Source organism: Solanum stenotomum, chromosome 11 (assembly GCF_019186545.1).
Source record: "Solanum stenotomum isolate F172 chromosome 11, ASM1918654v1, whole genome shotgun sequence".
Classification (NCBI taxonomy): Eukaryota; Viridiplantae; Streptophyta; class Magnoliopsida; order Solanales; family Solanaceae; genus Solanum; species Solanum stenotomum.
Genome location: NC_064292.1, coordinates 53,066,307 through 53,093,656, shown reverse-complemented (window position 1 = coordinate 53,093,656; position 27,350 = coordinate 53,066,307). Strand labels below are relative to the sequence as shown.

At 33.2% G+C, this 27,350-nt stretch overlaps 4 protein-coding genes across 5 annotated transcripts; 3 read left to right on the top strand and 1 right to left on the bottom strand.

Moving 5' to 3' along the window:
• The first annotated feature begins 716 nt into the window (after window positions 1-716).
• Window positions 717-7,290, top strand: LOC125844599 (GDT1-like protein 3). The gene is made up of 9 exons (XM_049523913.1): window positions 717-1,091; window positions 1,192-1,260; window positions 4,765-4,902; window positions 5,234-5,332; window positions 5,490-5,562; window positions 5,987-6,075; window positions 6,220-6,303; window positions 6,457-6,516; window positions 6,908-7,290. The coding sequence occupies exons 1-9, from the start codon at window positions 1,017-1,019 to the stop codon at window positions 7,094-7,096; spliced, it is 876 nt and encodes a 291-aa protein (XP_049379870.1). The 5' UTR covers window positions 717-1,016; the 3' UTR covers window positions 7,097-7,290.
• A 2,949-nt stretch (window positions 7,291-10,239) lies between these two features.
• Window positions 10,240-12,349, top strand: LOC125844669 (CRIB domain-containing protein RIC4-like). Of its 2 annotated transcripts, none has more exons than XM_049523984.1 (3): window positions 10,240-10,460; window positions 11,321-11,455; window positions 12,016-12,349. In XM_049523984.1, exons 1-3 carry the CDS (start codon window positions 10,331-10,333, stop codon window positions 12,279-12,281), a joined length of 531 nt encoding a protein of 176 aa, XP_049379941.1. In that variant the 5' UTR covers window positions 10,240-10,330; the 3' UTR covers window positions 12,282-12,349. The 2 variants fall into 2 exon arrangements, with proteins under 2 accessions (XP_049379941.1, XP_049379942.1); XM_049523985.1 differs by having other exon boundaries at window positions 10,319-10,460; window positions 11,333-11,455.
• Window positions 12,350-17,964: 5,615 nt separating this feature from the next.
• LOC125843730 (methylenetetrahydrofolate reductase 2-like) lies at window positions 17,965-22,890 on the top strand. The gene is made up of 11 exons (XM_049522916.1): window positions 17,965-18,505; window positions 19,624-19,684; window positions 19,840-19,922; window positions 20,062-20,235; window positions 20,372-20,545; window positions 20,655-20,755; window positions 21,182-21,293; window positions 21,443-21,523; window positions 21,596-21,773; window positions 21,912-22,246; window positions 22,591-22,890. Exons 1-11 carry the CDS (start codon window positions 18,104-18,106, stop codon window positions 22,672-22,674), a joined length of 1,785 nt encoding a protein of 594 aa, XP_049378873.1. The 5' UTR covers window positions 17,965-18,103; the 3' UTR covers window positions 22,675-22,890.
• Window positions 22,891-24,492: 1,602 nt separating this feature from the next.
• On the bottom strand, window positions 24,493-26,895 carry LOC125844170 (L-ascorbate oxidase homolog). The gene is made up of 2 exons (XM_049523431.1): window positions 25,392-26,895; window positions 24,493-24,803 (listed from the first exon to the last, which is right to left on the bottom strand). The coding sequence occupies exons 1-2, from the start codon at window positions 26,762-26,764 to the stop codon at window positions 24,500-24,502; spliced, it is 1,677 nt and encodes a 558-aa protein (XP_049379388.1). The 5' UTR covers window positions 26,765-26,895; the 3' UTR covers window positions 24,493-24,499.
• Window positions 26,896-27,350: the final 455 nt, after the last annotated feature.

Genomic DNA, 27,350 nt, shown 5'->3' with positions numbered 1-27,350 from the left:
GTGGGATAATATGAAATTTTCTAATTTAAATTTGAAAATAAATTTATATTAAGTGTAATAATTATAATATTGATGTTATAAATTCATATTCAAATGTAATTATGAGATATTTCACATCATTCCATTCAATTTGAAATTATATTCATCCATCTCCAAATGGTACAAATCAATTCAATAATTATAAGAGAGAAGTATTGATAATATTTCTCAACTTGACACAAAATATTAATTTCATTTCTAAACTATTATCAGTTTTAAAAATACTTAATTATTTGACTATTTGAATTTAAATACACTTCTAATATGTCACATGACATAACGAGTAATCTCAAACTCTTATTGAAGTAAGAAACTCTTTATAAAAAAAAACATGGGAGAAGTATTGAAAATATCCTTAAATTTGACAAGAATTATTAGTTTTATCTCTCAACTATTGACAACCTTACAAGTCAATATATTCAGTGAAATATCACTAAGTGGGATATGAGAAAAATAAAATATACACACATCTTAATATTATCTCGGATAGGTAGAAAGACTATTAAGTTTGATTGATGTTATCACCACCAGCAATAACATATTCAATGAAATTTCGTAAATGAAGTCGATGGAAAATAAAATGTATGCAATCTTAGTATTAGCTCAAGGGTATTTCCGAAAGACCTGAAATTAGAATATACGTAAAATTTAGCATTAATTAGAGACTGTTTTCGAAAGAGTTCGGAATGTTGTAGAGCCACCAAAAACTATTAACATTTCCCACTTGGTAAGGCCTAGCTTTGGGGAGATCTTGCTACTCTCTTTGCTTCTCCTTTGTGTCCGCAAGATCTCCTCTTCTTCTCCTCTCTTTCCATTTTCCAATCCCAAATTCCCCCTTTTTCAAGATCCATTGACACCCTTTTCGATTCCTTTAAGAAAACTCACCTTTTCCCCCATTAATTTCGCTTATTTGCTGTTTTTCTTGAAGAATTTCAAGGACTGGGGTTGATACTCAATTACCCAGAGAGAAAAACGATATGGGTTTGCTTTCAAACCCCAAATTTATATGGATCTTGTTACTTCTCATCAGTATCCCTTTGATTTCGGCTCAGGTAGTGTAAAAGTCCCTTTTTTTATGAGTTTTATTTGGGTATCAGTAATGGGTGTGCCATGGATTTTGAGTTTTTTTTTTGTTTTGTTGGGTTTATTTAGGAAGCTGGGGATGAAACTCAAATTGTTGAGTCAGGGGGAAGGTTCAAAGATCTGGGGAGGCGGAGTAAAGTGAGTATTCTCAGTTCATTTGCAGTTTGCTATATGTTTGAGGTTGTGAAAATTTGCAGAATGTGTGTAATTTTTATGCTTAGTAAGGTACATAAATGAGCTTGAGGTGCATAAATATACAGCATTTGTGTAGTTTATAAGCATAGAGAGGTACAACATTTGCTTGATGTGTGTGTGCTAAATAGAGGTGGATCCGGAATTTAGAGTTAGTAAGTTTGAAACTCCACTAATGTGAATGTGCTGCTTTTTTTTTTTTGAAATCAGTAACTTTGTATCATTTCAAGGATCAAAGCAGTACTTGGGTGGTACTGAAACCATATTTACAATAGAGCTCTAGTGTCTTTCCTTTCTAGCTATAAAGAATCTAGAACATCTATGATAGACACAATATCATTAGAATAAATTTGATTACACCAAAAACATAGCAGTAAGATGAAGTTCAACTTGATCTTCTGCACATCATTCTCTAAGCTCTCAAAACATCTGGAATTCCTCTCCTTCCAAATTGTCCACCAGCTACAAGCTGGGACAATTCTCCATCTACTCCTATCCTTAGCATGTGAACATGTTCCCTCCCAGCTGCTAAGAGCCTCTGTTATCTTGCCTGGCATTGTCCATGCTATACCCTTAAGGTTTAGGATGATTCTCCACAAATGAGCTGTGAATGGACAATGCAGAAATAGATGGTTGACTGTCTCAGCTGTTTCTTTACACAGGAAGCATCTTGAGCACAGTGTCATACCGCTGCTCATCAAGTTGTCCACTGTTAAAGTGGCCTCCTTTGCTAGTAACCATACAAAAATTGATACCTTGTGGGGAACTTTTATCCTCCAAATCTGCTTCCATGGCCAGTTTGCTATCTGCTGGTTGGACTGGTTCATAATTTTATATGCAGCATTGACCTTAAAAATGCCTTTGGAGTTGCCCTGCCACCATAAATGATCTTCACCAGCTTGAACCCCAGGAAATTGATTAAGTTTGTTGAGGAAATCAGCCACTCTTTGAACCTCCCAATCATTGAAATGTCTTCTAAAATTCAAGCTCCACCCATCAGATGTCCACATTTCAGCTATAGTATTCTGTTGGTGAAGTACTAGGTTGAAGATATCTGGAAAGACCAGTTCCATGATACCAACCTCATGCCAATTATCCTTCCAAAATTTGGTTTTATTTCCGTTTGCCACTTTGATTCTTGATTGAGTTTTCAACTCACTCCAGAGGGATCTGATAGACCTCCATAGGCTGACCCAATATGGAGTATTGACTTCCTTGGTCATCCAGCTATCCTCTTGTTCATATTTTGCTTTAATCACTCTTCCCCATAATAAGTGGTTTTCTTTGGTGAACTTCCACAACCACTTCATCATTAGAGCTGTACTTTGGATTTTCAGGTTCTTGATACCCAAACCACCCCATTTTTTTGCACAAATGACTGAGCTCCACTTGACCAAATGGTAGCCTTTCTTCTCTTTGTCACCATGCCATAAGAAGTTCCTCCTAATTCTATCCAACCTCTTGATGACCCCTGCTGGAATGGGAAACAAGGACATCATGTATGTTGGAAGAGCATCAAGGACTATGTTGATCAAAGTCAGTCTACCTCCTCTTGACAAGTATTGGGTCTTCCATCTTGCTAATTTCTTTTCACATTTCTCAATAACAGTATCCCAAATCTCAATGGACTTTGAATTGGCCCCCAAAGGCATTCCCAGATAAAGGGTTGGCAAAGACCCTACCTCTCCTCCTAGAATAGATGCCAACAGATTCATGTGGGGCACATCATTAATGGGGTAAAGAAAGCTCTTACCCCAATTTATGTGAAAGCCTGAGATGCTTTCGAAGAGCATTAGGATTATTCTGAGATGTCTCAATTGGTTTCTATTAGCATCACAAAATATGAGTAGCATGTCATAGGATTACGTCGGAACAGAGGATTTACGTTTTTTTTTGTCCTTTTGTTCATATCTAACGAAGCTTAGCATCAAATGTTGAAGTAAATCTTAAGTATTTGATAGAGCTAAGTTGAGATGCAAACATGCGGTTTACCTAGTGTGTAGAGTGACATGTTATATGCGCCGCGCGAGCATCCATTACAGAGAGTGCCAATTTAGTTTGATATGCTTTTGTCGGAGCAATAGTACCAGAGTCAATGATTCAGTTCCATGATCATTGATTGAGGTGAATTGGTTGTAATAATTTTCTTATAACAAAATGTGTGCTGACTGGTAAAAACCAAATGTTGGAGGAACATGTAAAGCGTCGGGGCTTTAAATAGCAAGGTCAAGTTCATCAAGAAATTGTCTTTGTCGTTACACTAGTCATGCTAATACTTTACCTATCAACATAGAGTTGTTCAACTAAAAAGTGACAAGTGAGGTACATCCTAGTGGTAGAAGTCCTCCACCTCCAACCATAAGTTTAGGGGGTTCAAGTCATTAAGGAGCAAATTAGTAGTGTATTGTCTCGCCTATCCTTCCGTACTAGTAATCATATTATTTCTCCTATAGTTTCTTGTCCTTCCGAGTTCTTTTAATAACTACTGTCTCTTGTACTTCGATTATCACATTATTTTGTTGTAGTTACTATTCTTTTTTCGGAATACTTTGTCATGCTCATGATTTCTTCACCTCCGTTATTTCTTTTTTGATATACTTTTCCTTGAGCTGAGGGTCTATCGGAAACAACCTCTCTACCTCCAAGGCAGTGGAAAGGCCTGTGTACACTCTACCCTTCCTAGATCCCGTTTGTGAGATTACATTGGGTATGTTGTTGGGGGGGGGGGGGTTGCCATATCAGAAAAAAGAAAAGGAAGTTCCAACAGCGATTGAATATATGATTGAATTGATACCTTGATATACCTCTTCTTATAATTGATATGTAGTGTGTTGAGGTTGAAAAGTTGAAAGAACTGCAAATAAGAATTGGTTCCTTCTATTGTGCAAGATTTGAAAACCAATGGGTTACTAATAATTTGATGTCAAATATAAAGTGACACTATTTGAGGAGCTAAGGTGTTAATTTGACTTATGTATTATGTAAGAAGTAATTTATAAGCATAGTAAAAATAGTAATTAGGAAGTCAACTTATTGAGATATCATCATATTGAGTTTAAACCTTGTTTATTCAAATGAATTTTTATTTTAAGACATGTAAAAGTCATATAAGATAATTGAATGGTGTCACACATTTTGGTATTCACCAAATAATAGGAACTTCTTGTTTAGTAAAAATAGTAATTGGGAAGTCAACTTTATTGAGATATCATCATATCAAGTTTAAACTTGTTTCTTCAAATGAATTTTTATTTTAAGACATGTAAAAGTCATATAAGATAATTGAATGGTGTCACACATCTTGGTATTTCTCCAAATAATAGGAACTTCTTGTTTGAATGGAGAGAAGGGAAATAATTCTTATCCCTTAGCTTAAATGATCTAGCTTAGCATTTCTACCATGTGGATTTCTTAATCACTTTATTGAGTTTGCATTTATCTACTGTTCAGATTATAGTCGAGAAAATTAAGACTGGTGCTGTGAGGGGTGACGATCCAGATTCTATTGATTTTGTTCTGGACGTGGACTCTAATCTTGGCACTCTTGATGCCTTATTTGCTAGTTTGTCAATGATTCTTGTCAGCGAGGTCAGTAACTCCGCCATTGTGTACTTTATTTTTTACTGTTGCTGTATATTTTTTGCAGTTAATTTCTAGTTAGGTCTACTTTTCTCCATGACAGAGCTTGTATACTAGTTTGTGGTCTGCTTTTACGATATTATTACTGATGACTATGAGGTTATCTGTTGGAAAATTTATAACTTACAAAAAAAGCTGGTTGGAGACTTTTACAGGAACACCTCTGTTTGTCGAACCAAACTGCAGTTTGGCGATGAATTATTCATTTTTGCAGCGCCCTCCTCAAAATGTTGCCTTACTCTCCATTTAATATGTGTTTTCTGGATGGCTGTGCTGCTAGATTGGTGATGAGACATTTATAATAGCAGCTCTGATGGCAATGCGTCACCCCAAATCAATCGTTTTATCTGGTGCGCTCAGCGCCTTGTTTGTTATGACCGTAAGTAATTGAATTTCCTTCCCAACTTTGCTAGTTCATACATGCAACATTTCTCTCCCCTTCATTATGTTCAATTATTTCTCTTTCATTTACAGTTCTCTCTTAGTATGTGCAAAACTGTTAGTGCTAACTCTAGGTCTCCTCTTCTTATAACTAGATACTTTCTACCGGGCTTGGGAGGATAGTGCCAAATCTGATATCAAGGAAGCATACAAATAGTGCCGCTACAGGTTTGTGTTTTACAAATTGCTGTTCTGTAATTGTCTTGTTTACTAACAATGTGATGCCTTTCTGTTGATTTTAGATTTTTAACTGTCTATAAGATGTTGACTTGAAACCTGACAGAATTTTTCCAGTGTTCTTATTCCAGTTTCTTACCAGATTTTCTATCCTTGGTGTAAAGTTGAACTAGTGAATAGCTTCTTGTTCTTTCTATGCAATGTGAAGTAAAGTATGATTTTTTCATTGGGTTTGCAATGCTACTACAATTTTTTTTCTGTTTTGCCTTCTTGATATGCCTACTTTCCCCTTTGTATTCCTTTGCTTCTTTATATTTCCCCATATTTTTGTGGGACAAGGCTGATTCTATCCTTACCATCCTTATTTCGTTCTCTTAGATAGTTACAAAGTCCTTTTTTTCCTATTTTTGTGCAGTTCTCTATCTCTTTTTCGGACTTCGACTTCTCTACATTGCATGGAGATCATCAGATTCAAAGGCTTCGCAGAAAAAGGAAATAGAGGAAGTATGTTCCCCCTTTCTATTTGTTCAGATGTTTTATATTGCTATATGTTCTTGCTTAAAACTATATAGAGTACTACTTTTTATTTTTCTCTTTGTCTAAAGATGACTGTAAATTTGACTGCTCGGTGAATACGAAATATCTCAGGTGGAAGAGAAACTTGAAGCTGGACAGGGGAAAGCAGCTTTCAGGCGATTCTTTTCTAGATTCCTTACACCCATATTTTTGGAGGTATGTCTGTGCATTTCATGCAGAGGAACGTTCCCTTACTTTTAAATTTCACTCAGTTGGTACGGCAATATCAGTTTAGTACTTCATTACAATCCTAGAATCTATAAAATTTATAAAGATAACTAACATTTGTTGTTGTTGATGTCTGTGCAGGCCTTTATCTTGACCTTTCTGGCAGAGTGGGGAGACCGTAGCCAGATAGCAACAATTGCTGTAAGATTTTCTTATTCCCTTTTGATTGTGTCTCGTAAGAAGCTGGGCAGCTAGGCTCTACTTTTATCATCATGTGCTTGTTAATGCCTTGTTCATCAGAGCTGCAATTTAACCTCTGACTGACTCACGAAGTTAACTCTTGTCTTCCCTTAAAACCTTAATGATGTTCAAATGACAGATCAATGAGCTAGTGCATAATGTTAGGATACCTATGAAAACCCCGGTATCTTTTAAATGAAAGTAAAGAAGATCAACCACTAGAGACGGGTAGAGGGGAGGGTTCATTATCCAACGAGATTAACTGATAAGTAGAATGTGTAGCATTATTAGCTTCACGTGTGCCATTAACGTTCAAGGATGTCTTTAACTGATTATGATCTTCGTTCTGCAGCTAGCTACACACAAAAACGCAATTGGAGTTGCTATTGGGGCAACAATAGGACACACTATATGTACTTCAGTGGCAGTGATAGGTGGAAGCATGCTTGCATCCAAAATCTCACAACGAACAGTAGCTACAATCGGAGGCCTACTTTTCCTCGGGTTTTCCTTGTCATCGTATTTCTATCCACCTCTATGATTTTGACTTCATACAATCTAATTCTCCAGGAATCGCGTTGCTCCAATCTTGTCTCGGTTATTCCAAAAGTAGGCTTAAGAGGAAAACAAATTATTTGTACTACAGGAGTTTAACCTTGATTTTTTGTGTGTAAATGCAAGCATATTGAATATGTTTTACATGAATCAGAAAAATTGGCAGTTGTCTTATGTTTACATTGTTGTCAAAAGAATGGAAAAATTGCATGGTATTTGGTACCCTTATTGAGGCTTTGATTAATCTGGATTCGTGCCACGTAACACCTATTTAAAGGGAAAGTACCCGATTTTTCATACTCAGATCTCAAACTCGAACTTCAGATCTTGAGTAAAGGATGAAGGGATCCTATTAGTTTCACTACAACCCTTGTGGGTGCTCATCACTACCCTTGTGGGTGCTCATCACTATGTCAATGTTTAGTAGTGGTGTTAAGATTTGCATTATTAATATTTGCATAACATTCACGAGAATCTGTCTTATTTTATACGAGATAGAATGTGAAATATTAGCTAATTTTTTGTATAATGCCCTAAGAAGGTCAAAATATTTTTATTGTTTAATTGAAGGAAAATGTCTAAATCTACCTACGTGGTATTCGAAATTTGTCAATTGAGCCATCCACAATTTATTTATTTATTGTCGTTAGCAGATTGTTTCGTACTTACACTTGCCAATAATTTACAAGTTTTAGAGTGAATTGTGAAATGAATGAACTTCACGTGTTCAAATTTTGTCCACAATTCAACATTGATCAATTTCGGATAGTATACGAGAGCTAATTTGCAACCCTCTTAAGTAGAATCTGAGGAGGATGAGGTATACACATGTTTTACCCCTATTGATAAACTGCTCAAGGATCTAAATTGAATAAATAATGTAATATTATCACCACTTATTAATATGCTTAAATTTGAAAAAAATTGCCATTGTTGTTTCAATGATGGTCACCTTCCTCCAAAAAGATACCTAATTAATTGGTATTTTCTTTATTCTAATGATTATTTTCAGATAATATATTGACTGACAAGTAATTAGGTCTTCTATCTTTGTTTCATTATTAAAAAAGAAAAAAAAAAGAACATTTAATGTAAGTTTCAACAACAAAAAGAAAAAAGATTTCTTTTATTCCCATCCTACCTTTTTTTTATTTTTATTTTTTTACAACTAACCGATTGTATTAATCACCAAAAAGTCAATCCACCTTTATATTAAGTCCATTTACTGATTCTTCGGGATGGCTCAAATGGTTTGACTTGAAACTTTCATTATGAAAGTCTCACCATGTTCAAAATTCCATGCTTGCGACAACAATGTGTTGTTCTTTTGGATCGAGCTCATCTCACACAACTTATCTAGTACAGTTTACCTCTCTTATGAAATTCACGAGCTATTACATAAGAACGGAGTTTACACTGTGCACACCCAAAGAATAACAATACCAGGTTAATTTCATTGTCAATAAATAAATTAAGTCCTCATTTACTTAATCTGTTACATTAGTCATAAACTAATTAAGTTAAACTTTAGTCTAGTATTTAATTCTACCCATATGCAATTAATGGATAATGTAGCCATTTTGTTAGGTTTGTTATTTTTTGTCCCCACAAATGTAGATGCACTTATCCACCTCTATGCCTAAACTTGGGTAAATGTCTAAATCAAATTAAACACAAACAATTAAGAAAGTTTTACAAGGACCATGGCCTTTAGGAATGTTTTGTTTCTTCATTTAAAAAAATAACATAGTTTCTTATCTGGTGTCTGGTATTGAACCCTCGATTAATCTGAATTCGCATAGTGTAAGGTCAATTTAAAGAGAAAGCGCTCTCTATCAGGATTTGTTTTTCAAATTCAGAGGTCTCGATTCAAAATTTGCGTATAAATTACTAGCTTAGACACTATTGTTATAAAATGAAGAATAGTGTAAAACTTACACAATTTTCTAGTAAATATTATAAGTAACATTTTACAGTAAATAAAACTGATTGACTATATATAATCATTACATTATGAGTGGATATGAAATAAATTATCAATATATACATGAATAATTCAATGCAAGACATGATTTGGACACTAATTTAGTTACATGCACTAAAATGCTTGTAATACACTTCATAAAAGGTGGAGTCCAATTTAAGTATATGATTAAAAAAATAAAAAAATATTTCCACTAGAAATGAAATAAAAGAAAATGAAAAGAGAACTTATTATAAGTGTCATTGGACTGATCATCACTACTGTTTGGTATGATCTTCCCAACAAAATAAATGGTGACTTCTCCTCTAAGAGTGGCAAGTAAAAAGATAAGACCCCACCATATGCATTAGCCCATCCCCCCCCCCCTAACATGTAAATATAATTTAATTTGTATACGCTGATAATATAATACGTGAGACATTATCAGTGCATTTAAATGATTAGTTATAACATATCGACCTTATTTTTCAGGTTATTATAACACTATCAAGAAATCACTAATTTTTTATAAACGTTCCGTTGAAATTTGGCTTGTCGGCAAAGAGTTTTATACAAAAAAAGTTGTTGAAAACGTTGCTGAAGAGCCAAATTCCGATGGATTCTATCGAAAATCCCCATTACAAATTAGTGATTTTATGATTTTTTTTCTAAATATAATTATATATTAGTTGTAAGCTTATAAAGATTGGCGTAACTAGTAAAGTTATTATGTAACTAGGAATTCATAGGTTTGAGCTATGAAATAAGTTTGTCGGTCTCTTGCAGAAATGTAATTAGAGATTGTGTATAATAGACCCTTATGATCGAACCCTTCATGTAAAGATGCAATAATAGAGCTTTGTCATCTAATCCTTCCTCAAATCCCGTGCATGTCTAGTGTATCGAGCTGCCTTTTTTTAAGTTTGCAAAAAGTTAAATCTCTAATCTAACCTATAAAAAGAAAGGGAAGCAAAGATAAAGACATGTATAATGTAAAGTTGTAATTTCTTGTTTAATTAATGTAATGTTTTATGATTTGGACATGCTAATAAGTTCTTTTTGCATCATCTAAATATTTGTTAAATACTGTACAATTATTCTGACTTAACAACAAAGGTACCTACCCTATTTGCATTATATAACAAACTATTGTCTTTCACCAACCATCTTCTTCTTATTGCTTCATCAATTCTCAACAAAAAGAAAAAAAAAATCGTACACATTTTTATTTTATTTTTGGTGTGTTTTTGACAAAAAATGAGGTATAGAATGGAAAGATTTGTGTTACTTCCTTTTTCTGTGGGTTGCATCTCTGAATCAAGTGTTGCAATTGGTCATCAACAGCATAAAAGTTCAAGCATTCATCAACCAAACTTAATCCCAACAAGTTTGTTTTTCTCTTGACATTTGTTACATTTATCTCGTTTAAAAGTTTAAGTTGTTATATGAGATAATAGTGTGGCTTTTATTCTGTTTAATTGTGTTTTCAATGAGCTAGATAAATTTTTTGTGTTGTTCCGATTCTTTTTGATGAGTCAAATACGTGGAAATTCTTTTCGTAATGAATGGTGATGGTGAGACTCGAAGACCTTTTGTCTACTTTGATTTCATCTAAAAGTTTAATTTGTTAGAGAGAATGAACTTTTATTTTATTAATCTACAAGCTTCTTTGATTATTTTTTATGAGCTAAACACATGAAAATTTGTTTTAATAACGAGTTGGGGGCAAGATTTGAGCGTAAGATACTTGTATGCTCTATTATCATGTTGAATTGTATGATCATTTCATTAAAAGGTTAAATTATTAAGATCGTTTCATTATGCTTAAGTTATGGTGGGAGTCAAATAGAGAGGATCTTTGACTACTCTAGCATCGTGTTGAATTATGTGATCATCTCATCTAAAATTAGTTTAAACTATTAGATTCAGAGAATATAATGGACGGATTTTATTTTCATAATTATGTTTTCAATACACTAGCTCCCTTATGTGTTAGCCCGATTCTTTTTTATCACCCAAATATGTGAAAATTCATTTTGACAACGAGTTGACGGTGAGACTCTAACAAAGGACCTTTGTCTGGTCTGATATCACGTTGAATTGTGTGATTATCTCATCTAAAAGTTTTAACTATTAAAAGATGTCACATTTTAATTTTCTTAATTATGTCTTCAACAAATCCGTTGATTAAATAAATTGATATAATAAGTTTGTGGTTATGATTTTTTATTTTTTGCCATAATGCAGAAATGCTAGAAGAAGAGAAGGAAGAAGAGGAAGATGATGAGAAAAACTTGGAGGGTGAAAATTTAAAGAACCAATTAGGCCTTCCCAAATTTCAAAAGCTTTTTAAGAATTTCAAGAACTTGTCTCACTTATTTGGTGAGTTCTCCTTTCAATACTTTTATTTTATTTTTTTACTATAATATAATAAATTATACATTATAACAATAAAGTCAAAATCAAATAAACAAGATTCAATAACCTTTCTTATTTTCTTAAATTTCGTATAAAGTCAACATCATACCAGTAGTAAACTACTAAAGTTTGTTTACCTACTAATGTGATATTAGTAGTAGTATATAGTAGGTGAAGTTTTGTAACTTTATTGTTATAGTGTGTAAAGTTCAACTATACCTTAACATGATAGAAAATAGTATTGTGATTTTATTGCTATAGTAGTTAACGTTTCGTTATTTTAATTGAACAAAAATATTATCATGACTTTGTTAGTGCATAACGTTCAATAATCATGTGCGAGACATATGACATCTTATAGCTCAGTTTAGAAAGTTGTCTACACTTTCACCACTAGTGATGAGGGTTCAAATCTCATTGTATATACGAGATTAACTTGTCTATCCGACTATCATAGACTATGATGGATAAATATTTTTGATCGATCAGTCAACTGCTTAACTTTTTTTTTTTTTGTGAAATAGTGGACAAGGACCAAATGGAAGAAGAGGAGGACGAAATGGGGATGGAAATAGGATTACCAACAGATGTGAAGCATGTAACACACATTGGAATTGATGGTGGTGAAGTTAATAATTCATTAATCCTTAATTCAACAAAGACTAATTGGGATTATCTTAATCTCAAATCACCTAATCATGATTTACTCACTCAATTCTCTTCTAATTTCTCTTTTCCCAATATGGCTAATCACTCCCCTAATCACACATCTATGGCTACCTCCTCTTAATTAATATTGTAAAATTCTACTTAATACTTTTGGTTTTTTACCAAAAGTAATTGTACTTTGATGATTACTTGCTTATATAGTTTGTTGGGTGTGGGAAAAAAATATTCCAAATGTATATTTTATTCTTCTTTTTTTTTAATTTTTTTTAATTTTACTAAAGAACAAATGAGTTCATTAATTATTATTATTATTATTATTATTATTATTATTATTATTTATGTAATCTCTATAGGGGCGGATCTCTAATAAAAACTACAAGTTCGACAGAATTCAATAACTTTAATCCAAATTTTGCATTTGTGTTAAGAAAGTCACTTAATATATTATGGATTCATGAGATATGAAATTTGGTGATCTTAAATCGGCATATGGTGTAAAATAATCAATTAAGAACCTTATATGGAAAACGGGTTATGATCTAAAATTCATAAATTTGAAATTCGGAATCCGTTGCTATATGTATGCATGTCTGAACAATGAAGGAGAAAAAGGTACACTATAAAAATTTCCAAATTGATTTTAACAAAAGAAACACAACTATTGTTATAACATCGTCTGAAATATAAATATTTTTAACGGAGTGTAGTTGAAATTCAGCTCATCGAATTTCGAAATGATTTTTTGGTTAAAGAAAAATTACATATTTTTGACAATATGTATGAATTAGTTGGTGATATTTTTTGTCTATGAATTGGTTGGTAAGATCTTGATGAGTTAAAAGTTAATTAGATGTAGGATAGTGACTATTGACTACGTACAACTCCAATTTACACGTTGAGTTCCTTTATTACGATATTCGATACTAAAGAATCTATCAATTCAGATTCATATTAAGAACTTTGTTTTGAAAAAAAAAAAACATTTTCTACAAAAGCAGTTTCATTCATCCCAAAATTCAAAATTGAGATTTTTAACTAAAGAGTAACGATTTCAAATCACGATAAATGATTTTGACAATAATACACGAAGGGATTGACTCTTACTATTGTTCAAATGGAGTTGGGTAGAAAGTAAATTGCTCCATGTTTTACTAAAAAATATTTATTTTATTATTTTTAATATAAAATGGGAGTAATAAAATAGTTGGTAAATGATTGTGACATTGTTATTCTTTTTCAACCTCATTGAAAGCAACACTTGAGTATAAGGCATTTGCAAGGTTGTACAAGAGTGAATAATTTTTAAAGTTTTCATAGTCGATCGAGTTTATATCTGATATTTATATTGATGTCTGATATTCATATTGTAATTTCGATTAATGTAATATGACGATTGACGTAAGCTCGTGTGAGCTTCAAGTTTAGAATGGGAAGTGGAAAAAATAGATCTTTATTTATCAATTATATTTGTGAAGTAGACATATTTGATTGTGAAAAATATTTAGATTAAATTTGGATATTGCTTTTTTGAAGGAGAACCACAACTATCACCGACAAAACAATATTTTGGGAAATTAGTAAACAGAGAATAGAAGATCTTAAAATGAACTTTGGGGGAATAAATATTTCCTAATATATTGTGGATAAGAAGAATATATTATTTTAGTTCTTACAATTGATTTAGGAATTTGAATACTGTATATTTGAATTTATTTTAGTTGCAGGAGGTTGATATAAACCTGTTGTTAGTGGTGTAATTGATCATGTTTGCATTCTATTTTAGCTCATTTAGGGGTAATTAATTTGAATTTAAAAGAGAGAGACTTAAATCGTCGGTGCTTTTCAGTATTGAAGAAATTGATACGTTATTGACTTTATTATTCAAAGTTCATGGCAAGTTTGGATTGTTTCACATAGTTTTAAAGCAATTTTTATTATTTTCACTTTAAAAAAAAGGTAAACATATTTGTTTGCAACAAATTTTAAAGTGACAGAAAATAAATTACAATCACAAATAAAATATGAAGACATAATTTTATTCATCAAGATAGTGCAGGTACAATTCTGTTCCTCCCTTGATTTTACTCTCCTAAGATTTATCCATGATTCGAGGGCCACTAGATTTATCCATGATTTGAGGGACATTAATGGCGTATTTCTCTAATTAGGATGATTTAGATTTGACCTTTCTATATGAATATTCCATCAATTTGCGGAATATTTGAGATCTCGATCTCTTTATGGAATTTTCGAGATGCCTTTTAAGAGAATTTAGTACCCTTTATATACGCATAAACTAGTGTTTAGGGTTGAGTTTCCAGAATCCTAATTTGAGTTGAACACAATTTGTAGAGCCCCAACTCGAATTGAACGCATCTTGTAGAGTCCCACAAAATTTCAATGTCTACAATGTTGTAAATATGTTAGTCGTAAAAGTAAATCTAGGCTATTTTCTTAATAATAATAGATTTGGCCCCAACTATTAACGTAGAACAAATTCATTTCGCAAAATTCCAAAGCAAACGTAAACCTTTGTCCATCATTTTATGTTATTGTATTTTGTCGACCAAGAACAACAAATTAATTTGGTTGTAAATTAAAACATTTTTTGATGTTTAATCTTTGATTAAATTATTCCATTTTTCTTCTCCCATTTTTTTCTTAAAAAAAAATCTTTTCATATTGAAGGTGAAAAGACATTATAGGTAAGTGATATTGACATGTTTCTTCTTTGAAAACAACACGTCACAAATAAGGATTTATAAGGGATAAGGGTTTGAAAAATACTCAACTTTGGTCGGATTTGCTGTTGCGATACTAAACTTTCATGAGGACCTATTACCTCCCTAGACTATTTAATACCGTATTTTAAACATATATATTTGTCCACGTGGACATAAAAAATAATGCAAAATTATAAATAGTAATGTGTCCACGTGGGCACATATATACCTTTAAAATACACTATTAAATAGTTCAGGGGGTAAAAATACGGTATTAAATAGTCTAAGGAGGTAATAGGTCCATATGAAAGTTTAGTATAGCAACAACAAATTCGACCAAAGTTGGGGTATTTTTTAGACCCTTATCCCGATTTATAATTTAAAAAAAATAAATCTTTCCTTTTTTTTTTAGAGATAGACAACTAAATAAATTAAGAGAAACAAAAAGATATAATGAAAATTGAAATATTTAAATGTAATCTTATATTCCACCAATGAGTTGTAACAATAAAATAGTGCAATATAGTTGTTGGTAGAAGGCAAAAGCAAGACATTATCAGAATAAAACTAATATTACGATAGACACTACTAAATCTAAATTGGTAGGGAGTAGGTAAAACATTTGTGGAATTTATAACTAATACTCCCCAAAGTAAAAAATACAATAAAATTAACCTCTTTTATTTTAAAATTATTATTCTTTTCTCACGAAACAAAAGATCGAATCTATATTATTATACCAAATTTTATTTTCACACATGCCACAAGAATATGATCTAGATCTATTTGGTCTTCAATAAATGTTGTGGCCTAGTGGGAAGGTGATGCATTATTGCTTTATGGTAATTGTGTTCCATATAAGAAAATATTTTGTTAAGTTATTTATTATTTGAAATATAAAAAAAATCCATCAAAAAGTATATTTGTTATGAAAGGAAGTCTTTCTCAAGAAAAAATCATAATTCTTTTACTTATTTTCTATAATTTAATAAGTAAACAAAAAAATAACATTTTAAAAATATTTATTTATAATTTAAACAAATACACAAAATTTTTTGTGTGAAATTGACCAACTTTTTTGTCAGACTTTTGTTTTAATCATACTCTCAGTAGAAGAGAATTTTATTGCTTTGACTTTAACAAAACTTCAAATTCTAATTTAAGAATAACGTTAAAACTATAAGTTAAATGACAAATACTAGACAATTTGCTAGCTATAAAGGTACAAAAAAAATTTAAAATTTAACATATAGAAAAGTTGAACAATTTCCAAATATTTACATGGACAAAATTTTAATCAATTATTGAATCATGTGCATACATTTTTATGTCACTTTCTATAAATATAATAAAATAAAGAGTCGATATGGAGGTTGGAGCAACTTGGGTTGTTGAGTAGGGCCCCAAATTAATTAGTAGAAAAAAAAAGTTATTATTTATTACATAGAAAAAATAAGTCATTTTTAGCCCAAAATTTGATATAATAATAATAATTATTATTTTTCTGTCTCGATTTATGTAATGTTTTTTTTAAAAGTAAATCACCAAAAAAAAAAAACAATACCTTTTTATAGATAAAAGCTTTTCAATTCATATAATTAAAAAGAAAGACTTGTTTACGTCCTATCAGCGTACACACGATTTTTTTCCATTGGAGCATATTATTATCTAAGTCAATCAATCTATCATAATTCATATTATATCATTTGATTTTAGAAAATTCATACGACTGTAAATTTACTTCACGGTCATACCAACAAAACGAAAATAAACAACCATATAATAACGTATCAATAAAATGAAAATGAATTGTCACTTAAAAAAAAAAAACTTCAATTTTTTATGTTAATTTTACTGAGATGATTAATAATCATATGAGATTCTTATATCTTATTTTAAATTATATTTCTTTCATGAATATATTCATATAAATTAAACTAAAGATATGGAGTATATTTTAATTACACAAATTGAAAAGTGGCTATTTGTAATTTTTTTTAATCTAATTGGGGGTTGTTGGTTACCAAATTTCCACGACTTGGGGGTTGATGCAGCTGCTTTTCTTCTTATGGTTAGGCATTGTTTGGTACGCGATTAAAAATTTATTCCGAGATAAATTTATATCGTCAATTATATATCATATAAATTTAAAATCAAATTTAATCTTGTCATTATCTCATCTTATTTTCATCCAACTTACATTTGTTTAGATGATTGTTATGTATTGTTTCATAATGCATCATATTATATTATATATTGTTTTAATGAATATAGCATTTAGATAAATTTTATCATTTTTTATTGTTTTATAATCTCACATCTCAATAATTTAAAAACATACTATCCCAAATATAAGGTAACGATACAACACATCAAATTGATCGTTACCTAAAATAAATTTTTTCATCATTACCTAATGGCAAACATCTCTTTACTTAACTATCTGAACTTAAATACACTCTCGATCTTGCTACACGACCCTTAAATTCTCATCAAGTTTAGGGGTGTTCTCAACACTTCTCTCGATTTTTTTATTAAGATCATCATGCTCCTACAAGAGTTTGAGATCACTTGCTATATATGTTTAGTAAGTTTAGTTAGTCAAATAGAAGGTGTTTTCAAGACTATCAATACTGCAGGAACAAAACTAATAATTTATTCCAAAAGTTCAGGAGTGAACAGCTTATGGTCGATGGAATAGTGTAGGCAAGGGAAGTCGGAAAAATGGATCCGTAACTTCGGGAAAAGGATTGACTTTGAGAGCTGGGCACAGGGGTCCCAGTCCCGAACCCGTCAACTGTCGGTGGACTGCTCGAGCTGCTCCCGCGGAGAGAGCGGGTCGCCGCGTGCCCATCGGGGGACGGAGTGGGAATGGTTCCTTTCGGGGCCTTCCCCGAGCGTCGAACAACCAACTTAGAACTGGTACGGACAAGGGGAATCCGACTGTCTAATTAAGGAATTATAATTTTGGGATAGTTTAATCCTCATTACCAAACAACCCCTTTTAATGGTACCCCACCACCACTTACCAACTTTTTTTTTTCCTTATCTTTTTCTACTTATATCCTCCTAACCTCACTTGCCCCCTCTGTACCAATTACCACCAAGCTGCTTCTACTATAAAAAAGCTTCAATTTTTTTTCAAGATTCTTGCCAAATCTTGAATCTTGAACAAAATTTTTCACTAATCCAACACCCCCATTTTCAATTTTTCAAGAAAATGAAGGTAATTGAGAAGATTCAAGAAGCAGCCAAGACTGACAAAGTGATATTTTCGTTCGAATTTTTCCCACCAAAGACTGATGATGGGGTTGAAAATCTGTTTGAAAGAATGGAAAGAATGGTTGCTCATGGCCCATCTTTTTGTGATATAACATGGGGTGCTGGTGGTTCAACAGCAGATCTGACACTTGATATTGTTAATAGGATGCAGAATATGGTGTGTGTTGAATCTATGATGCATTTGACATGTACAAATATGCCCGTTGAAAAAATTGATCATGCTCTTGATACTATTAAGGCTAATGGTATTCAAAATGTTCTTGCTCTTCGTGGAGATCCTCCTCATGGTCAGGATAAGTTTGTTCAGGTTGAAGGTGGATTTGCTTGTGCTCTGGATCTGGTAAAATTTGTAACTTTGGCTCTTTATTTTTTGATATTGGATCTAGTTTGCATTATGATATTAGTAATTGTTTGAATTGTGGACTGAATACACACTTAAAGTTGGCATGATTTTTTACTTAGACACATTACATGATCCTGTTGAGCACTCAGCCTAAACACATTTTTAGCTACTTTATTATGTTCTGTGTCAATATGTCCCTTCATGAGTTGGCTGGATTCTCGGATACAAATTATCAAAATGTGTTTGCTTTTTGTATGGGGATGAGATTTGATATCAGGACTAGTTGCTTGCTCTGATGCCATGTTAAATTGTGCGACCACCTTGTTTAAAAGGTTAAGCTTTTAGATGTTATGTTTTGGTTGGTGTGATATTTGTGGTAGTAGTTAGAGAGAGAGCACACTTTTTGATTACTTAATTATGTTATATCTCGATATGTCCCTTCATGTGTTGGCCTGATTCGCGGATCCAATTTATCCAAATGTGTTTGCTTTTTGGATGGCGCTGAGATTTGAAATCAGAACTAGTTGCTTGCTCTAATACTTTGTTAAATTGTGTGATCACCTCGTTTAAAAGGTTAAGCTTTTAGGCATTATGTTATGGTTGGTGTGATATATTTGGTAGTAGTTGGAGAGAGCACACTTTAATTACTTAATTATATTATGTCTCGACATGCCCCTTCATGTGTTGGCCTGATATTCGGACGCCGACTTGTAGAAATATGTTGTGGTTTGGGTGGCGATGAGATTTGAACTCAAAGACTAGTTGCTTGCTTTGATATCATATTAAATTGTGTGACCACCTCATTTAAAAGTTGCTTTTAGACTTAATGTTATGGCTGGTGCAATATTTGACTTAGTAGTTTGAGAGAACACACTTTTAATTATGTATGTCTCAATGTGTACCTTCACATGTTGGCCTGATTTATGGACCCAACCTATCGAAATATTTTTAGCTTTTTCAGTGCCGATGAGATTTGAACTTAGGACCAGTTTCTTGCTTTGATACCATGATAAATTGTTCAACCATCTTATGTAAAAGTTTTAAGTATTTAGAGATTATGTTGTGGCTGGTGCAATATTTGTGTTAGTGTTAATTGATTTTTTTTTTGGTTTTAGGTGAAGCATATGCGTGCCAAATATGGGGATTACTTTGGGATAACTGTTGCTGGTTATCCAGGTTGGGCGCTACTACTATCTCGGGCTTTGCGTTGTTTATTTGGACAAATATGGACGTGATTTTCTTATTCCGCATTAGTCTTTAAAGCAGAAATGAGTTCTTGTTTTTCTGTTGTTTGTGTGCTGTTACTGAATGCTAATTTGATTCTTTGTCAGAGGCACATCCTGATGTTATACCTGCTAATGGAATAGCTACAAAAGAGATTTATGAAAATGACCTTGCTTACCTTAAAAAAAAGGTAGTCTATTCCCAGCATTACGTTTTTCATACGATGGTTGTAATGCTTGTTGTATTAATCTGGCATCAAAGGGAATATTTTATGTTGCTTTTGATTTGTTTATGAGTTTGAGGTACTTATGTTAACCTGTATTCTACAGGTTGATGCTGGAGCTGATGTTATTGTAACTCAACTCTTCTACGATACTGATGTTTTCCTAAAATTTGTCAATGATTGCCGCCAAATTGGAATTAACTGCCCCATCGTTCCGGGTATCATGCCCATTAACAATTATAAGGGCTTCTTGCGCATGACTGGATTTTGCAAGACTAAGGTATCCCCATATTATGTGTTACATTCACTAAAAACAATATTGCTAATTAAGACATAAGTTGTTCATGTTTAATGTTTAAAGGTTGATTAGCAGCTCCTGCATCATAGACACTCAGTTGTCTTTAATTATGTTGTAGATTCCGGAAGAGATAATGGCTGCGTTGGAACCTATTAAGGACAATGAAGAGGCTGTCAAAGCCTATGGGATTCACCTTGGAACTGAAATGTGCAAAAAGATTTTAGCCACTGGCATTAAGACCTTGCATCTTTATACATTGAACATGGAGAAATCAGCATTGGCCATTTTGATGGTTTATGCTCTTACCTTCGAACTTTCTACTTCAAAATTTATGAAACAATCATGATCTATAATATAGGCAAGAATTCAACTTACATCTGTGAGACGTTTTGGATATGCAGAATCTTGGATTAATTGAAGAGTCCAAAATTTCTAGGCCATTGCCTTGGAGACGTCCTGCAAATGTTTTCCGTGTTAAGGAGGATGTTCGTCCTATATTCTGGTATGTAGAGATGTGAATTAATGTCTTGAGTACAACTCTTATATTGTGATGATTATCTGATCTATCATCGTCGTAGTTTCTTGTTCTTCGATTTCTGTGACTATTTGTTGTTTCTTATACTTCAGTTATCATATTATTTAGTTGTTGTTACTGTTCCTTTCTGTTAGCATGCTATGTAGTGTTTTCCTTATTACTTGCCACAACTTCTCCACTTCCGTATTTTCTCTGTCCAAAACTACTTTGAATTGCTTTCCTTTTCTTTCTTTTTTTGAGCCGAGGGTCTATCAGAAGCAATCTCTCACCTCTCTACCTCCACAAAGGTAGGGGTAAGGTCTGCATAGACACTACCTTGCCCATACCCCACTTGTGGGATTACACTGAGCTTGTTGTTGTTGTAATCTGATCTGTCATTGTCAATGATGGTAGGGCGAATCGTCCAAAGAGCTACATCTCAAGGACCACAGGTTGGGATGAATACCCACATGGTAGATGGAGCAATGCTCAAAATCCATCATATGGAGCACTTACTGACTATCAGGTAATTGCAACTTGTTCTGTCTGTATAAATCTCTCCGGGGCTGGAATAATTAGTTAAAATCATTTATGAATAAATATCTGAAGAGTTGTTTTTAGTACTTTTGGGGTACATATGTTATCTGTGACATAGCTTCTTTTGGACCTCTACAGTTCATGCGTGCACGCTCAAGAGATAAGAAGCTTCAAGAGGAATGGGCTGTGGCTTTGAATAGCGTGGAAGATATCTACGAGGTATGATTTTCAATCTTGTCAAAACCAAAGAATTGTTCCGAAGGCTTGGTACTAACAGAATTTTCACATCAGAAATTCAAGGACTACTGTCTTGGAAAGCTGAGAAGCTGCCCGTGGTCTGAGTTAGATGGTCTTCAGCCAGAGACAAAGATCATAAACGAAAAGTTGGGTCAGGTCAACACGAAAGGTTTCCTGACTATTAACAGCCAACCAGCAGTTAATGCTGAGAAGTCCGACTCACCTTCTGTTGGTAAGTTTGGTTCCTAAACCTTCCAGCTGCACACAAGCGCAATCATTTTTCTTCTTTTACTTTCAAATGAAGCTTTTATATTTCTTTTTCCGGTTATAGCAATCTTTCGTTGACCGGCTTATTGATCTTTTTCTGCAGGATGGGGTGGCCCCGGCGGATATGTTTATCAAAAGGCATACTTGGAGTTATTCTGCTCTCAGGAGAAGTTGAATGCCCTTGTTGAGAAATGCAAGTCTTTCCCTTACCTAACTTACATGGCTGTAAACAAGGAAGGAAACTGGATCTCCAACGTCAACCAAACCGACGTCAACGCTGTGACATGGGGAGTTTTCCCAGCTAAGGAAATTATACAACCGACTGTCGTTGATCCCGCCAGCTTCATGGTATGGAAGGATGAGGCATTTGAAATCTGGTCAAGAGGATGGGCTCAATTATACCCAGAGACTGATCCATCAAGAAAATTGCTTGAACAAGTATGTATTTCTTTTTCATACACTTAACTTTCTGTGACTCAAGTCTTCGATTTAACAACTTATCCTTAATTCGTTATGGTGTTTGGCTAATTGATTCCTCAGATGGTCACTCAACTAATAATTATTAGCTCATAAAATCACTTTCTTTGTTGAAAAAAATTGGAATCATGAAGAAATATGGCTTTCTGAGATAATAACTATTACTTGATCATCCGAGAAATCAACCTTGCGTTTGGTTCAGTACTCATCTTTTTCAACTTCAACCAAATATTCTCCGAACGCCTGTGTTATGTAGCTGCTCTTGTACTTACCGATAAATATGTCTCTTTTGTTTTTCGTTACAGGTTCAGAACAGTTACTTCTTGGTCAGCCTCGTCGATAACGACTACATCAATGGTGATTTGTTTTCCATCTTCAAGGATATCTGAAATTAACCAAGAAAACTCAGCTTCTCAACCTTTATAGTCCCATTTATTTCAAGAATTTTTACTGGATGTTGTTACTATTATTATTGTTGTTGTTGTTCTGTGTTCTTGTAATAGGAATAATTTAAAGGGATTTGTTCCCTTCAATTTATTCTTTTCCTCTTCAAATTTGATGTACTTTGCCTTTTATGGCTTCAATCTTTACAAATTTATAAGCAAAACATCCTTCCACACCTCTTGTTCTATGTGCAATTATTTATGGATGAGTTACATATTTGGCCGATCGATTAAAAATTACTATATTCACTAGTTAAATATAAAAGGGAAAAAGGATAAATATATCCCCAAACTATCGTAAATGGTATGCAGATATCCTCCGTCATACTTTTGGGACATTGGTGTCCTTGTCGCTTAAAAACTAGAGCATATATGCCCTTCACTCTAACGGAAGACTAAATAGGGACACGTGCCGCAATCTTATCCGTCGATTCGATATTTAATAAATGTTGGGTTGGTGGATAAAATTATGACACATGTATATCCGTTAGTATAAAGGGTATATATGCTCTAGTTTTTGGACGGCATGGACATCAATGTCCCAAAAGTATGACGGAGGGTATCTGTGTGTCATTTACGATAGTTCGAAGGTATATTTGTCCTTTTTCCCAATATAAATTTTTTTATAACTATTGTGTATTAAAGAAGCATTTAGTTGGTATGCTTGTTTATCTTTTTAAATTTTACGACTACTTAATGAGTATGAATGTATCTGAATGATAAAGGTCTATAACATAGAAGGTTATCCATCTCGCTCATAGCTAACCATTCTCAATTATCATTATTGTCGCTATTGCTCACCCTACTACCCTTCACAACCACCATCCTAATCAACCACACACCACCGCGATCACCTTAGGAAGTCTCACTGCCATTACAATCATCACTGTCAACCATCATTACTACACAATAACCAATTACCATCATCTACCAACAATATATATCGTCAATCACTATTATCGATCAATACGTACCACTATTAGTTAAGCTATCACCATCAACCACCACTACTACTAACTATTATTCACAATCGCTACCATCACCAACCACAACACCAATCATCAAATTAGAATTATCACCGTTAGTTATCACCACTATGAATCATCATACATTTTTGCTTTTCGAACCTATGATTAAAAAAAAAAAAAAACTGATTTCTCGGTCCTTTTACAACACCTTGCTCCTTATTCAACATTTTCCTATAATATATATAATACAAGTATCATTTGCACACAATAAAAATAAATAAATTTTTCTTTCTGTAAGTTTGATTTGTTAAATAAAACGGTGAAATCAATATTAATAAATGTTCTAAAAAGAATTTAATTAGAATTATCCCACTAAAATAAATATTTTTTAAAAAAATAATATAAAATAGCTAGTCAAATTCACTGTTGAATACCTTATCAATCAGAACTAGTAGAACATAAGGACTTTTTTTTACATAATAGCCGATCAAATTCAATGTTTATTTTTTCTAAAAGAGAGTGAAAGAAAATGCATAAAAAAATAAAGACAAAATTCTCTGAAGTTTTTTATTAATACATGAACGCATTATGAAAACAATTAATACATTCATTGATCAAGACTAACTTTTTTATATTTTCAAAAATAAAAAATTACAAACACACACACCCAAAAAAAAAAAAAAACTTCTGTTCCACTTGGTAAAAAAGCTTGGCCCCCTTGTAGACTTGATCTCCTCCTTGCTTTTTTTTTTCTTTGCTCAAAAATTTATAAAATTCACAAAATAATATTATTTTAAAAAAAATTAATTAGCTTTGTAAGGAGTAGGTTTTGGCATATCCTTAACTATACCACATAATAAATCATTATCAGGCATGTTGTACTCATCTTTAATTGATTTATTTGGAGAAAGGACACTAAAATATAATTGATGTCCCAAATAATTTCTCTCCAATGAATTTGATCTTAAATTCCATAATCCAGCATTGTCAAGTGTTGTCATTATGACTGCAAATGATTTTGGGTAAACTTGGATTGTGTTTCTACTCACAGCATCAAGCAAATTGTAGTTCCTTCTCCTCTCTGGGGTCCACCTCCCTGGTTCAATTCTACATTGACCGTGTAAAAAATATTTATAAATGTCACATCGACACGAATAAACATGGTAATAAACTTATATAGGTTGAAGGGAAGGGGGAGTTTGATTTTGAATCACATTCATTGAAAAATCATATAGGAAAGTACACAATTGGTAGAATTCAGTAACTTTGATTCAAAACCCTAGATATTTGTTGAGAAGTCCACTAAGTAAGTTGCATATATTATAAATTTTAGAATCTATAATCTTCAAATTCTATATCTGATACTATTAAAATAGGGAGGTTAGAAATTATTTTAGGTCATAGTGTGGCAAAAGGGGATTCAGAAATTGTTCTTTAGAATCTATAATCTTCAAATTCTGGACCTGTTTAAAATAGGGAGGGGAGGGGGGTGGGAGGTCAGAAATCGTTTTAGGTCATAGTGTGGCAAAAGAGGGTTTAGAAATCGTTTTAGGTCACATGCATGTTCGAATCCCAATGTGACATTTTAGTGATAATCTGAATCCCTAAAGTGTAAATTTCTAACTCTATCACTGACGGTAAGAAGTTAGATGATGTAATTATGAATTTGATGAAAGATTAAAAGGAGAAACTTACCCAACAGCAAAGAATGAGTGTCCTGACAAATGCCATGATTGAACACTTTTGCCATGATTCTCAATAACTATCTCAACAAAGTTGCGGTAAGTGGCATTGACCACATTAGGTGCAAGTGTGATTTTATCTTGTCCAGCTTGTCCTGGACTTGGTTCATATTCATCCTTGATCAAATCATACTTGAACACCTTGTCCCCTGCACCATAATACTCTGCCAACTTAATTGGAGTAGTGGGGTCCACGTGGGACACACCATTCAAGGCGTAACGGAGTTTACCGTCAACTTGACCAGCTGAGGTGACTAGCTTGATGGTTCGGGTGATGTTGATTTGACCATAGTGGTAAGATCCCTGAGGGTTAGGTCTAGCTGCACTAGCTGTTAAATTCCAACGGAATGAACGAAACTGGTTGAGGGACCATGCCCACCCTTCGGGTGCCTTAGGCAACTCAGGTGAGGCGGGGCCCTTACCATTGGCGTAACGGATAGTAGCTGTGGCCACATGTGAGTCTTTAGTGAACCTCGTGGATGCCACGAGGAAATAGTCCTTTGGTTCCTGGTTAGCAGTTACCAAAACGGAAAAGCATTGTCCCAAATGGATATCTAGGGATTCATACACATTTTGCACGGTGTGTGAACCTTCAATCTCAACGAGCTTCAAGGTGTGTCCTTGCATCCTTATATTGATAGAATCCTTCAACCCGACATTACAAATCCTAAACCTGTATGTCTTTCCAGGGGTCACAGTGAACATTGGCTCATCTTTACCATCACCTTTTCCGCTCTTACCATTAATAACAACACCTTGTGGCCTTCCAAGAGCGCGCCCACTATCCAACAACCTTTTCAATTCGGTATGACTCTTGGTATACCAATCACCCACAAGGACCATATGGTCAGCCTCAGGGGTCTCAAATGGGACAGGGATCAAAGCGCGACTAAGGACACTAATACCACCAAAACCACCAGCAGCGCGGTGCATGCTGGTAGTAGGGTAGTAATAGTAGCTACCGATTTGATCCTTGACTTGAAAACGATAGGTGAAATTAGTACCGGGAGGGATAGGACAATTGTTACCTAGGGTTCCTTCTTGCCATGAGTTCTTCCTTTGTTGGATTCCACTCCATGTGAAAAGGAGTGGTTCATCCAATTGGTTAAACACATTGACAACAACATTGTTATTGGATGTTCCATTGATTCTAGGTCCAGGGAATTGACCATTGATTAAAATGATTTTTTGGGGTACACCAAGTGGAGAAAGGGTGCCATAAGTAACTTTCCATTCATGAAACAGATAAGGATCCTCTCCATTTACTGAAATGTTGCAGGTTATTGCTAGCAAAATTGCTAGCACACACCCCAACCTATTATTCATTTTTTATTTATTTACTTCTTCTCTCCTGTTTCTTATGGTTTTTCGATTCTTTAAAACTATGTTTTGATCGAATCGAAAAAACCAAAAAGAGAACTCGAGAGAAAAAAAGGAAACAATTATTAGAACATAGAAAGGATAATGATATTTTGATAATGAATTTGATCTATTTATATTGTAACTAACAAAGGTAATAGCCATTCAAATTTTCCTTTGTTGTCCGTAAATAATGTTTTTCTTTTGGTCTTTATTTTCTCCTTTTGTTTTGGTCCTCCTTTAATTTCTCTATGATTCACGAAAAACTAAAAAGTCAAATCAAATCGAAGAAAAAAAAACCATCACATAGTAATATAGATACCTATTGAAAATTTATAACTACACACGTATATATATATATATATATATTTACAATATATATGAATTATTTGCCCTCTTGATTCATAGTGTAAGTCTTTATTTTATATCTTCTAATTTGATTTGTAATTCAATAAGTCATATAATCTATTTCATGTTAAACATAATTTACCTTTCGAGTCTTTTAGTTATTCGTCGTTGTTTAATTCAATTATCATCGCGATATCTTCATAAA

What these genes read in the sequence shown, in the direction of transcription:
- LOC125844599 (XM_049523913.1), top strand. Translation starts at nt 1,017, where the DNA reads ATGGGTTTGCTTTCAAACCCCAAATTTATATGGATCTTGTTACTTCTC. An exon ending in ATCTGGGGAGGCGGAGTAAA is followed by an intron (nt 1,261 to 4,764) that starts GTGAGTATTCTC and finishes TCTACTGTTCAG; the next exon opens with ATTATAGTCGAGAAAATTAA. An exon ending in GCGCCTTGTTTGTTATGACC is followed by an intron (nt 5,333 to 5,489) that starts GTAAGTAATTGA and finishes TCTTATAACTAG; the next exon opens with ATACTTTCTACCGGGCTTGG.
- LOC125844669 (XM_049523984.1), top strand. Translation starts at nt 10,331, where the DNA reads ATGAGGTATAGAATGGAAAGATTTGTGTTACTTCCTTTTTCTGTGGGT. An exon ending in ACCAAACTTAATCCCAACAA is followed by an intron (nt 10,461 to 11,320) that starts GTTTGTTTTTCT and finishes GCCATAATGCAG; the next exon opens with AAATGCTAGAAGAAGAGAAG. An exon ending in GAACTTGTCTCACTTATTTG is followed by an intron (nt 11,456 to 12,015) that starts GTGAGTTCTCCT and finishes TTTGTGAAATAG; the next exon opens with TGGACAAGGACCAAATGGAA.
- LOC125843730 (XM_049522916.1), top strand. Translation starts at nt 18,104, where the DNA reads ATGAAGGTAATTGAGAAGATTCAAGAAGCAGCCAAGACTGACAAAGTG. An exon ending in AACTGTTGCTGGTTATCCAG is followed by an intron (nt 19,685 to 19,839) that starts GTTGGGCGCTAC and finishes ATTCTTTGTCAG; the next exon opens with AGGCACATCCTGATGTTATA. An exon ending in GTCCGACTCACCTTCTGTTG is followed by an intron (nt 21,774 to 21,911) that starts GTAAGTTTGGTT and finishes CTTTTTCTGCAG; the next exon opens with GATGGGGTGGCCCCGGCGGA.
- LOC125844170 (XM_049523431.1), bottom strand. Translation starts at nt 26,764, where the DNA reads ATGAATAATAGGTTGGGGTGTGTGCTAGCAATTTTGCTAGCAATAACC. An exon ending in CACTCATTCTTTGCTGTTGG is followed by an intron (nt 24,804 to 25,391) that starts GTAAGTTTCTCC and finishes CGGTCAATGTAG; the next exon opens with AATTGAACCAGGGAGGTGGA.